At 33.3% G+C, this 14,158-nt stretch overlaps 1 protein-coding gene across 1 annotated transcript in view; it reads left to right on the top strand.

Moving 5' to 3' along the window:
* The window catches only part of LOC142336525 (uncharacterized), a 45,082-nt gene that overhangs the window by 12,742 nt on the left and 18,182 nt on the right, over positions 1-14,158 (top strand). Inside the window, exons 7-11 of the mRNA XM_075385432.1 lie at positions 439-717; positions 958-1,724; positions 7,304-7,389; positions 12,126-12,560; positions 12,791-12,833. Of these exons, the coding sequence (XP_075241547.1) occupies positions 439-717; positions 958-1,724; positions 7,304-7,389; positions 12,126-12,560; positions 12,791-12,833 (1,610 nt within the window). The remainder of the gene's footprint in view (positions 1-438; positions 718-957; positions 1,725-7,303; positions 7,390-12,125; positions 12,561-12,790; positions 12,834-14,158) is intronic.

Genomic DNA, 14,158 nt, shown 5'->3' with positions numbered 1-14,158 from the left:
AGCCGGGGAAACGTCAAAAATAGTCGAAAAAACGTCAAAAAAACGTCAAAAATAGTAAAAAAAAAACGTCAAAAAAACGTCAAAAATAGTCGAAAAAAGCGTCAAAAATAGTCGAAAAAAAACGTCAAAAAGTAATGCCAAAATCGTGGCACATTGCGAAATTTTTTTGAATTCGAAAATTTCACTCGAATTTTTTTGAAAAGTTGGTTTTGACTTGGGAATCAACTTCCAAGTGTTATCCAAGTCTTGGTTAAGACTTGGCAGACTTGTAAGACTTGTATTTAGGCTTGCCCAGTACTGATTTAGACTTGGAGTTCGGTCCGGGTTGGCTATTTTGACTATGGGTAAAATTTCACATAACCTATGAAGTAATAATCAAAAGGTACTTCATAATCATTTGCAGTTAACCATGTGGTAGAAAAAATTGCATTGTTATAGCCTGCAGCAAATATCGGACAGCTACGACAAAACAGAGTTTCTCAAACTCTTCTTCCAGACACTAGTCCAGCTGAGTCAAGAATTTGCCAGCAGCCAGACGCCAGAGGACTGGATTGCAAAGTGGGGCAATAATGGAAAAACTAGTGAAGAAAGTGTGGAAAAGGGAGAGAAGAATGGTGGTGATGATGGAGAAAAGAGGCAAAATTTAATCTCAGATGCGATGAGGGACAGTGAAGGGGTGAAGGGAAATTCAAGACTTCTGGAGAGAGAAAATGAGAAGTGAGTGTTTCTGTTGAACGCACTAAAATCTGCACAAACTCACTCTTGAAAGCACGAGGAACGCACGAAATAATTTGAACGCACGAAAGTCTGGAAAAATTGAATCAATAATTAGATATTTTCAAGGTGTACAGCTAAATTGATCAAAAAAACTATTTTTTAAAAAAATATTCGAAAACAAATTTCAACAGAAAAAAAAAACAAATTCATAACGTAGTAGAAAAAGGTATTGTGTTTCAGCAATGTAGAAAGTGATCGCCTTACACCCGAAAAATTGTTCGCACTCAAGAAAAGTATAAGCAGTCCAAATTTCAAAACACGTGACATCTATCTCCCCAAGAAAAGTGTCCCAAGTGAGCCAGGAACGACAGTAAAATGCAACTTTTCAGACAGCAAAACCTCCCCGGGAGAGCTGAGACGGAAGGCGTCCAGTCTTAGCCAGTTTCTGAAACAGTTCAACAAAGATTCCGATTTTGGCTCCGTCAAAAATGACGGTCGATTTAGTGTAGCCAGCGAATATTCTGATATACAGGGTCAAATTGAAACAAATGAATCGATGAAGCAAATTACAGAAAACTCCGAAAATGACCAAAATATGTCAACTAAAAATCAGGTTGCCGTGAATTCCGAAAAAGAAAATCTAGATAGCGAAAGTTCCAGTGAAAATGAGTTTGTTCAGTTTTCTGATGTTAAGCTGGATCAAACTAACGAGACGTTTGAAGAAACTGGGCAGGCAAAAGGCAAACCTCAAAATTTTCTAGAAAGTTCCGAGATAGTTGAAAGTTCGGAGAGTTCGAGCGACAGAATCGTTGATAAAACTGTTAAAAGAAAATTATCAGTCGAGTCAGGAGCTAGAAAGCAGTTAATATCAAATCTATACGATCGCTTGGATTTTATCCAGCGAACTTTGAGTGGGGAAGGCAATTCCGACAAAAATTCAACCCAAAAGGAAAGCGAAGTTAGCTCAGTGTCTGAAGTGTGTCTTGAGAATCAGACACAGAAACAAGGTTAGACTAAAACTGAGGCGATTTCAAACAAGGAGGCTCGGTAATGTGCGTACCACATAATGTTCCGACCCTGCTCATCCACATTCTTGATTTATTTGGCTACCAAATGATGAACAGGCAGAAAATTGTCAAAAACATACAAGTCCTTCAATAAACCACTAAGGGAATACAATAAGCCACGCAAGAGGGTCGATAAAACTTGTTGTTAATAGGACTACTGGAAAAGACAATAATAAAAATCAAATAACAAACATTAAACACGACCAAAACTCAATGTGTATATATATTGTTTAAAATTCGTAACAAAATCGACCTTGCATCAGATAAAACCTGAACAAAAAATTAGTCTATACTTCAATATTAAATATATGGGACCTGTTCTCAATGCGACTGGGTAACAGGTTGACAAAAGAGCAAAAAGGTGCGAAATTCAGAAAAACGTTTCTATTTTTGCAAACAAGTCATATAAAAATTGATTATTATCATTAGATGGTAACTGCAATCACTGAAAACTTCATCTATATCTCCACGGAAAGCAGTTGATCCAGTGTCATTAGCAGTGTAAATCATGCGACTACAAAAAGAATGACAATTACAAGCAAAAATTACCTAAGCGCAAAAATGGCAGAGAAGCCATTAAAACCATAAACTTGTCAATGAACGCAATAAAAACGTTCAATTGCGCAATATTTCAAAGCCAATGGGACCAACCATTAACGTTATAAATTAAAAAGGAAACAAAAGTCAATTAAAATGTACAAATATCTTAACATGTTATGAAATCTTGTGCTAACAGTACTAACAAAGAAGAGAAACAATTGGTTGAAACTAAAGCCGTTATTAATTAAATTATAGCTCACTAGAAATGGGTTGTGACCTGTCTTTACAGAGAATAAGCTACAAGTCAACCAAAAACTATTGAAAAGAAAAAAACGGCGAAGCTCAAAAATTAAAACGTATTTGAAAACAATTTTTTTCAAAAATCAGAAGAGACAATATTTCAACAAAAGAGACCAATTTAGATGCAAGACCTCAGAAAACCAATTGGGCCTGTCATTAATGAGACTATGTCACGAGACCACAAAATAGCAAATCACAAACAATTTCACAACACCACAGTGTTCAAGGCTCTAAATTTCTAAGATATTATTTGCCAGAACTGTAAATCATCACTTGGTTTTCACCAATGGGGATTTTTTGTATAAAAAGATTACACAGGAATGACAGTAAAAACAAAATCCAAAAATTGAATGGTAATGGAATCTCAAAATTTTTTTTGAAAATGATTGGTCCCAGCAATCAGTCAAAACATATAAACAACCCAGAAAATAATGTTTGAATCAACAAAAATATTTTTGACTTCCTATTAGTGAGAGTGATTTTACATGGTGTCGAAAATCCAAGCAAAAATGAAACAGCTGAAAAAATTTTTTTTAAATAAAATTGAAAGTTATTATGAGGAGAAGCAATATACTGAGGGGTTTACTTAGGTTGTTGTACGTCGAAGAAAAATTTTTGGGATTTATCACTATCAGGTATATGTGGTACAACAACCAAAAGGAAGACAAACAAATGCAAAAATAAAAAAAAATCACTAAATTTTGCTAGAGAATTTTGTCTCATCCCAAATGCGCAAACTATTCAACAAAAACAGTTAATAAAGCAATAATTCACTTACGCTTCTTTCAACCCTGCTCATTTTTTCAACTATGCAGTTTTTCAAATGGGCCTGTCAATAATGAGATAACTCGAAAGCGAAACAAAATGAACTCACAAAATCTGCAATTATTCTCAACAATAGAAAATTGAAAACTCGTGGTGTCAAAACCATGAATACAGCAGTTAAATATAAAACCGTTACAGACATTAATTTATTAGCTAACAGGATATAGGTTTTTGCTTGTTTTTATTGAAATTACGCCCGAGGCTGAGAAATAAGAGAAAATTTTGTCAAAGGACAAATATACGCCGACATTTTCTTAATACGGAGAAATTCAAAGTCATAAGAGACATTAGATAACTAATGAAATCAATGTCTGGTTCATTTATACCTTCTAAGAAGCCATTGGGATTATTGATTGGGGTTACTAAGTCGTTGGACTACAAAAAGTACAAAAAATGCATGCAAAACTTAAGAAATCCACAAATTTTTACAAAAGTTATTGGTCAGAGCCAAAAAAAACACGAGCTGAGACGATAGTATATGGTCGATAGGCCTCATTGTTTGCTAAGAGTATCTTTCAACAAAAAAGTTCTGCTCTGAAATTCTTTTCAGTGCATATAAAACAATAAATGCGGAAATATTTTTATAAGAAATGCCCGCAACATTGAAATTAGAAAAAAAATTTATCGTAAGGATCCAAGGTGAAATCAATATCAGCCCTGATAATGCTGGGTGGCTAAAAACGCACTCAATGATTCAAATGATCGCGAAATAGATTAGTTTTTTGAGTTTTCAGTATATCAATAATGAATAAAGGATTTCGTTTAATTATCGAGATTAAAGTTGCGAAAATCTTGCAAAATCATAATTTTTTGAAGACTCTTAAAGCAACTTTTTAAGCGAACGATGAATATGGCTGCAGTTCTAGGGTGTCTACTTCCAGCAAATTTAGAGAAAGTGGGCAAAAAAATCAAATTTGGTCCCATTTTTGACGAAAAATTCCGAATTTTGAAAAATTTAGGATACATTTTTGCCAAAAATCTCGGTTCGAACAATAAAGCAAGCCCCCTCTTTTTTTAAGATATGACTAACGACACTACCGTTAACAGTTTCAACATCTTTTAGAAAGATGAAAGAAAATTTGGTTAAGAATAAGGAAAATGTGAATAAAAAGAACGGAATATCGTCTACTATTCACGAAATTTTAAACCTCGACAACACTCTATAAAAACCGAAAATCAAAAAAATTTTAGTTTCATATTCTACACTGCAGGAGCTTTCTAATGATACCACTCACAACTCTCTGCGATGATTATATCGATCGGCCAAAATTGTCTGAACAAAAAAAACCCAGTTGAGTATATAGTTCCTCCTACCACTGAAAGTGTGGTCGGAACTATCAAATAAAAGTCAATTGCAGACTAAAGAAAACTTCAACAATTTACTGTCCTCGAAAAAAGCCTAAAAAACTTAATTTTATTTACAGTACTAGAATGCACCATTTGGATCTGTAAAAACGTTTTGTTTCTATTTATGCTTCTGTTGGATTATTTGAAACAATCGGCCGCTGGCACTATAGCTCCCCCAACTTTGCACTTCCATAAAACTCATAAAACGATGTCCCCCTATACGTTCAAATGAACTAAAGTTTTTCTCATCAACATAATTGAATCTAGCAAAGGTCTATGTATGAAAATCTTGATTAAATTGTGCAAAAAAATTTCCACTAGAGAAACTCTAGCACAAAATGTTAAGTAGAAGATTCTAGAAAAAATGGTTCAATGAAAAGATTCTGGCAAAAAAATGGATACCTTGGAAGAGTTTTGTCCAAAAAATGCATAATTTGGAAAATATGGGCAAAAAAGATTATCCTGAAAAACTCTGACAAAAAATTGTTAACATGATGAATTATGGCAAAAAATTGTGAACTTTAAAGTTTCTGGCAAAAAATGATTATATCTTGCAAGGTTTCTAAGAAGGATGTCTATCTTGTAGCCATATCTATCTTGCAAGAAGTTTCGAGACCAAGACTTTCGCAAGATGAATGGTTGTCTCCAAGATTCTTGCAAAAGCACTCTATTATAGTTCTCATCGGCCCTATTAGAGCATGAGTTTTTATTATGCGCAGAGAACTCCCTTTTATTGAAAAAGATAACTTATCACGAAATTATTTTGCTTATCTATAGTTAAGTGGAAAAAAATCCAAAATAAACTCAGTTTGCTAATTATAAATTGGTCCTGAGCCATTGAAAACTAATGCAAATTGAGAAACTGTCAAAAACGTCGAACCATTCTTTTCTTTTCTTGGATCTACAAAAAAATATTTTTCAATTATAATTCTTTGACAAAAATCTTCCAGTAATGGATAGTAATATTTAGTCTTTTTTCATTCATCCTGATTGCTTTTAATTGTTCTGACCCCTCTTGAGGGGGGAGGAACTGTATACTCAACTGAGGTTTTTGGTGCAGACAATTTGGCCGATCGATACATTCATCGTAGTGAGTTATGAGTGGTATCATTAAAAAGCCCATCCATCGTAGAATATGGGCTTGAAAATATTTTTTGGAATTTCATTTTCAAGAGCGATTTATCGAGGTTTAATTTTTTTTTGAATATTGATTTTGAATTGCTTTGTTTTAATTCACATTTTCAGAGTTTTATAAGTTTTTACAAGTTTTATCGAAAATTTAAGCACATTCGTTAAAATTTGTTAAAATTGTTACCAATAGTGTTGTTGGTTTGATTTTCAAAGACAAAAAGTATTGTTGACTAATTTTATTTATTCTTATTTTGATCCTTTTTGATTAATTTTGCCGGAAGTACCCACCCAAAAACCACTAGCACAATCTTTGTAAACTCCATGGGGGCTATTCCTTCTTCCAATTCCATTGAGAATGCTCTGGAACTAACGTTTGGCCGTTTTTTGGTAACTTATCTCGATGATTATCAAAGACGCAGGTTTTGCTTATGATCTTTTACTAACAAATTTTCCATATTTCTAACCTTTGAAACATTTAAGTGTTCTTAGACGAAGAAGGGCAATAAAAGAAAACTTTCTATATTTGTTTTTTTGTTCGTATTTTTTGTGTTTTTTAACCTAGTCTCGTTAAATAAAGATCATAAATGACTTTATAGGCGTTAAGAGAAGGCACGAGTTAAAAAAATCTAAAGTTTTTTAAAAGAATTCGTTATGACAGTACTGGCTTCGACACGGTTTTTTCGCAAAAAAAGTAAATAAGCAAAAGAAAACATAGAAAAGACAGGTTCATTTTTAAAAAAATACTTGCTCAGAAATTTCAAAAAAAATTAAAAATATTGGTTGTCAATGCTAGCCAACATAAAAAACACCTTCCCGTCATATTTCTTATCACAAGAGCAGTATTTTCAAACTGCTAATTTAGTAAAAATTGGTCAAAGAAAACAACAATGAAAGCGCTAGGGATATCCGTTTTGAGAATTTTCTCCCGCGTATTAGGATTCTAAGTCAAATTTTGCTTAAAAATCCCAAAAAAATTACTTGCCTCCAGTGTTAAGTCACCCTTTGTAACAACCCATTGTGAAAAATATGACAAACAATTTTAATTATAATCTACTGTAAAATATTTTATGTTATCCTTAATGTATTGAACTAAGAATAAATTAGCGTTTTGTACGGACATGCTTATTGATGGTTTTTTTATTTTAATTTGCGCAGACATTACAAAGTTCTAATAATGTTGATTGTCAATACTAGCCAACAAGAAAAAATACCTTTCTCAACATATCCGGATCATAAGAGCAGTATTTTCAAGCACCTTCAAAATATGACTTACAATTTTAAAAAAATTATATTCTTATGTATAATATTATATGTTATCCTGAACTAAGAATATTTTAGCGTTTTTGTACGGACATGCTTATTAAACCCATTTTCAGTTGAAAGTGCTGGAGTGTCAATGGAGGCCAAATTCAGAAGATTTCTCTTCCACGATGCAGCAATGCAAACAGAGCCCGAAGAAAAGGTAATATCAAGTTATAACTAACCCAGGTGGAGATACGTTAACCCGCTTTGATAGAAGACCCTTGTCGATAATTCTTGAAAGCTCGACAGAATTAAATCAGATAATATTTTCGTTTTAAATCAGATCACCGATTTTTTAGCTGAACCCCGTTAGCCAAGAAAACAGAAACTGAAGGCGAAAAAATCGTGAAATCTTTGTTAGTTTTGTTTTGTATGGTATCAACGGTTTATAAAGGTTTGATATCTGCATTTGAATCAAAGAATATTGGAGTTTGAAATGTTTGATTTTTTGTAAAACTTGAAAAACGGACGTTTGCGCTAGGACTGTAGTTCAAATGTATACCGAAAATCAAAAACCAGCACAGTAGACCAAAAAGCGAATTTTTTCTTACGGAATTGGTCAATTATGATTTTATGTCCCACAAGCACTGTTACAGATAACAAGTTTGGTCTTGCTGATAAATTCTGCTTTATAAAATCATATCCGCTACAATATGCCAATGGGGATAAGACTGGCCAGCAAGGCATGGCCAAATGCGAAAAATTAACTTTAATTCAACTTCCAAATTATTTATTCGACATCAAATCCTGATTAACGTCACTGATAACGTAGACTAAAAATGGTTCTAATTAAGCTGATATCAGGATTAAAAATGTAGTGGCGCTTTTTTTTCAATCATCGAATATGAATATGCCGACTGTTTTGCTAACATCGAAAGTCAAGTATGAACTGTTCTGAGTTATAATTTGGATCTTAGCCAACAATTGCTCATTTTATCACAAGTTAAGCCATTTTTTTTCAAATTTGACTATTTGAAATCGAGTAATGGTAAAAGGTACCATTGCGCTACTTTTCAGTTATCATAAATCTAGTCTGGTTAGGGCAAGCAACATTTTTTCGTGCAACAGCCCAAGAAATCTGATTTGCTAACATATTTTTTATCATATTTCTGCGGCATTTTTTTCTGATCCACTTTAGCGGGGAGAAGAATTACAAACTCAAATAGGGTTTTTTTTTGTTCAGTCAAATTTGGTCGATCGATATATTCATCGCGGAGAGTTGTGATTAGTATCAGTAAAAAGCCCGTACAGTGTAGAATATCGAGGTAAAAAAAAATTTTTACTTTCATTTTCTCTCGGCTCTTATCAAGGTTCAAAAACCTGTGATAATTGGAATGATATCCGTTGTTTTTGTTCCTTTTTTACAGAATTTTGGCTAAATTTTTTGTTGATTTTGCTAAATTTTGTAATTTTTGATATCATTAAGGATATTGATTTCGCCTAAAGGCAAAGAAGAGGGTTGCTGACACCTTCCTGACAATGTTCCGAAAAATTAACCTGAAATATTTTTCAAAAATTTGATCTTAAAAATGGCACAAATTGTTTCTTCGAACTTGCCGGAGGTAAAGACCTCAAACTGCTGACACACTTTTGATTCAACCCAAAACGAGGCTAATTTTACTGCCGTTTAAAAGAGTGGTTCAGAAGAAAAATTTGGTGGTTTAAAACTTAAAACAGTCATTATGCAAAAGGAATATTGGGCATTAAAATTTTGTTGCCACAAAATCTATTTTGAAATCAATTTAAACAATTACCTACCTGCTATTTTTTGAATGCCTCGCATTTTAAAGGCCAGTTTTGGTCCCTTCACGGTTTTTGACAATCAAAAAACCTTATGATTACATTGAGGCAACATATTTTGAAAAAAAAACAGTTTTTCGCATAAATTTTGTTGATTTGTTTATTACATAACAGAATTGTTTCCAACCAAAATCTATCTATCAAACACTCAGAGTTTTTGTTGAATGGAGGCCCTTTGATCATTTTTTATGTTTTCAGAGAGAAATTCTTTTTTTAACGGTTTCTATGGCTTTATTAATGTGTTTTCTGAAAGTTGAATTGTGTTCTCATGATTCACTTGCATCTGATATCTTTTTTGCAGTTTAATGACTGCGTATCAATAAAAACAGATCTTGCCTAGAGCATATAAGTTGACTTCCCTAGAGCATATAAGTGGACCTATGTAACGCTTTCAGTTGATGTTTCTTTGTAATGGCTTTTATAATTCAATATAATTGTCTTAAAAATTTTTGGTTTATTTTTGAATTTTGTTATTCATTACGAAGTTCCATCAACATGCTACTAAGTATTCCTGGACACAAGTCGATTGTTGTTTTCTAAGCAATAACAGCTAAATCTTTCCAGCATATATCTTTCTCAATAATTCGATTCATTGCTTCGATATCACGAGTTCTAAATAAGTTTTCTTTTTGTTGGAAGTTTGCCCTTCTTGGACGTTGTTTCTGTTGCCTTGTCTAATCACGTCAATAACGTTTAGATATACCGGGTTTTTTAATTAACGGTTCAATTTGGCAAAGTTCACATAACGTTTTTGCAACAGCACAATTGTACCTATAGAAGGTTTGTTTTTTTTAATAGCGTATGGTTTCAACGGCTTCTTGCAAATTATATATAAAATTTTGGTCTTTACCACATTCTGGACAATGACAGGTCTTGGTGGCTTCCATTAGGACATAAATTATAGATTGGGTTTTTTGCTTTTATAAATTTGTTTATTTTTTCAACTCAGCGCCTTTCTGTTTTTGTTTTTGGCAATTGGCATCTTAGCTGTATTCAGGATTCTCTTATCTGGTTTTGGCGGAACAAACGATAATCTTTTTGGTATTTATATATTGCGGCTAAGGTTTCGCTGGCCATGACACAATGTGGTTTTAGAACTCATTAAAAAAATTCCTTACTGATCAGAGCTTGTGGTATATTTGTTGCTTTTTTCGCGTAGTAACTTTGAAAAGAGGTCTCATTGAGGTTGGAAAGTACCTCAATTAAACAATCATAATATTTTGAATTGATTTCTTATGTTTTCAATGGCTTCAACATTGCATTTTTGTTAATTTAATAATGGAATATTTGTTCTCTCTGTACTCGTAGTTATGTTGTTATTTAACACTTAGTCTCAACTAATTTGTGGTTTATATTGGCTCACCGTGAGTTTAAAAGTTTTGACGCGATTTACACACTCTTTTGACGCGTTTTGAGAGCCGCCGCCTCCAACATACAGTTATTTGGTCCATTTTACTTCTATAAGTCCGTAACACCTATAACGAGTAAAAAGATCATTACATTATCGGAAATGGCTGTTAAGGAACGATCATGCTAATTGATATATACCTTTAAACAAGAGATTACAGAAAATTATATCATAAAAAACATAATATATTTTTTTATACTTTACTATGCCTTTGTCGAAAAAGTCCTCAGATTAGCACCACATTAATCGAATGATGGGGAATAAAAATCATAATGCTGATTTTATAGTTAAAAAATTAGATTCGTAATTGTTTTGCACAAAAATTTTGAACTTCTTCTTTTTTAAGTTCTTTTCTGACAATTTGTTAGATAGTCTATAATGTGAAGAAAAGTCTTATCTTCTTTCTAGAGAAAATCATTTCAAACTTCTACCAGTTTTTGTTTTTTAGTGGTGTTGTGGCTCCGATGCCTTGAGTTTTGATAAATTTTTGTGATTACTGTATATTCGACCATTTTTGTGTTTCTTATTTTTGTTTTCTTATCGTACTACAACAAGAAATACAGTTTCCAGTAGCTTTCCTGATGAGAGCAATTGACCATATAATTTGGTTTTTATGAATAGCCAAAGGTTTTAACGACTTTGACACCAAAATTTATATGAATAATTGAAATTTTAAATTGTATCTTAGATGTATCTGTCACTCTATATTTTAGCCTTCTAACAAATTTTGGAAAACGAGAGATCTCAATAGCTCCATATATGAAACCATATATGGAGCTATTGAGCTATAGCTATTGAGCTATGGAGCTATAGCTCCCCAAGAAACTGTTCAGTAATATCAGTTGAGAACTAACGGTTTTTTTAATATGAAATTTTTTTCTAATCAAAAACATAAACGTATTTTCAAATTTTGCTCTTTTTTAGTTTACGACGGCAAAATTTTATCGCTGATCAAAACAAAATTTTTTTCTATCATATATGTACAAAACATAAAATATTTATTCAGTTTTGGCTGAAATGAACAATTTACATTTACTTGTCAAACGAAAACTTAAATTGAAACAGTTTAATTGATGTTTTGTAAATTGTCGCCCTTTTTCCAAGCTTGATCGAGCTCTATTATATTTTCCGCCCTTCAATATATATGGGTTTGTAAAAATTCCGTCAACAAAAAATTTTGCTACCCTTTATTAGTGTACAGAATTTGATCTCTGCTATCACGGAAACTCTAACTTAAGCGTTTATTATAGTCATCCGACTGGACTCGTTCGACTATTCATAAGATTAATACAGTCGCTCTTATCAGGTGATACGAGATCGAAAGAACAGCTCTTATGATTTTCGTGGGTCTAAAGTCAGTATTTGGGCAGTAGTTTTTGTCCCCTCAACTAAATCGAGAGAAAAAAATTCATGACCCTGAAAAATGTATCTCGCGGACCGTCACGGGAGGTCCCCCTCTCCCGTTACAAAACATGAACTTCGCCTTACTACTAATGTCCATTCTTTCATAGCACCATTCTCAGCTGACCCCGCTTTCATACAATCATCGAAAACCATTTAAAGACCGAATAGTTCGGTTTGCACATTACATCCAGAGAGCCTCGGAATCGCTCTGATGAGAAACCCTTTGGGCATGTAGACAATTAGATCTGCTATGAAACTTATTTGAATATTCGGTTATTGTTTAGGCGGGAGAGAACATTCTAGAAGACTCTTACAAGGATGACTCATCCTCGCCTTCATCTGTTGTTCGGGCTTTTGTTGCGGAAACACGGGCAAAAGTTTCGAACGACAAATCAGAGCAAGGAAAAAATCACCGACTCTCAAAAATGTACTCACAAAGTGTCTATGATCAAAATGAAATGCCCCGCAGCAGTATCAGAGACAAGCGACAACAGTTTCGCGATTCATTTCGAAAGTTATCACTCTCAAGTCAACTTAGGTCTCCTAATATGGACCCCAAGTTTTCCCCTCGGCTGCCGCCCTCGTTGGAAAATAAATCTGCGGAGGTGTTGACTAGTGACCGTCATCCGGGAGGTTCCGCAATGGAAGACAAAAGTGAGAGTAGCTTGTACAAATCAGCAGTGACTACTTTGTATGACTTGGATGACGATAAATTTGAGGTATGTTTTCTTCATTTGGGTGATCAGAAAAGTATCTAAAATTCGTTGCAGTATTATTGGATTATTTCACTAACGTGTCCCACTGACAGTTTGCGACCGGTATCTTCAGGAAAAAGCTTTTTACCATTCGGTAATGTAATGCGGGGGTGGGGGAGGCCACATCCCACCCTAAATTAATATAATTTCACCCTGACTATATCGTGATGTACAATTTCTTTTATTGATTTCAGACCTCAAACGATGCAACTCCAAAACACTCAACAGCTCAGCCAGGTATTTTACTAAGATGATTAAGCAGTGATTAACAACTACAGGTATTGAAACCAACTTTGCATTCAAAATCTTGGAGTAAGCACAGAACCATTATCACGTTGAATCACTACAAAGCGGAATATTCCGATTCCTTTTTGCGACTAGATTTGGTGGCATTTTGCTCAAAAACATATTAAAAACGGTTAAATAACCGGTGGAAAATTTATTGCGTGTGCCTGCACTGTTAGGAAAAATTTCTGATTTTGATTCTCATTCAGGGCTTGTTCAGAATTGCATTCTGAATTTTGCTCTGATTCAGAGAGGTTTCAGAATCAATACCAAAACTATTCTGAAAACCTTCTGAACCCGGACTGAAAGTTAATTTTATTCTGAAAAAGTTCTAAATCAGTTCTGATGCTGACTGAATGTTAGGTATGGGAACACATGATCTGACGCACATTAAGAGCCAGCCGGCGCTTCTAACATATAACTAGTTGATTCATTTTACTTCTATAAATCCACAAAATTTCTTAAAACATGTAAAAGGATCCTTACAGTATCGGATATGGCGATTAAGGAACGATTATACCAAGTGCTATCTACTATTAAACAATGAATTATAGAAAATTATACCATAATAAAATATAATAACGGTAATTCTACTTTACAATGCCTTTGTTTCGAAATTCCTCAAATTATCTTGTAAGACCATTGCAAAGATTATTAAAAATCAAACTGCAAAACTCTTATAAATGTCTTGCAAAACTCTTACATCATAACAACCTTAACAACCTCCTCGCAGAATGTTGCATGTAACAGTCATAGAATGGGTGATGTCTGATAATAATTGGAGCTGGACTAGTGGGATGAAACGGTGGAAAATATCATTCTATGGTCCCTTTTGAAGTACTATTTATAAAAAAAATGTGATTTAATTCTCATAGAATTCCATTTAAAACTTCTCGGCAGCCTTAACAAAACTCTATTATATACAAAATTTTATAAAATCGTTACAAAATAGTTCAAGATAAAGAAACCTTTGAATTGTTCAAGGAACATTGCCATGTTATAAATCTAGAGGTGTCTAGAGCAAAAAATAGTTTTAGATTGAATTATACGAAGAGTGTGAAAAAACAAACCAGCAGCGGAGTTATTTAAAAACAAAATTAGACCAGAAAACATAGAAACAACTTTGTATGATGGAAGCAATATGGTTGATTGAAAAACTAATTAAAGCACTTTCAATCAAAACATGTGTTCAAACTCCTGCGATAAATGATATAAAGAACAATAAATTATAACAATTCACATTAAGAGCTTTTAAGTTGAAAAAAATATACCGAAAT

Source organism: Convolutriloba macropyga, chromosome 3 (genome assembly GCF_964194025.1).
Source record: "Convolutriloba macropyga chromosome 3, txConMacr16.3, whole genome shotgun sequence".
Taxonomy (NCBI): domain Eukaryota; kingdom Metazoa; phylum Xenacoelomorpha; order Acoela; family Convolutidae; genus Convolutriloba; species Convolutriloba macropyga.
The sequence above is the reverse complement of the archived record's forward strand: the minus strand, read 5'-3'. Positions and strand labels throughout refer to the sequence as shown.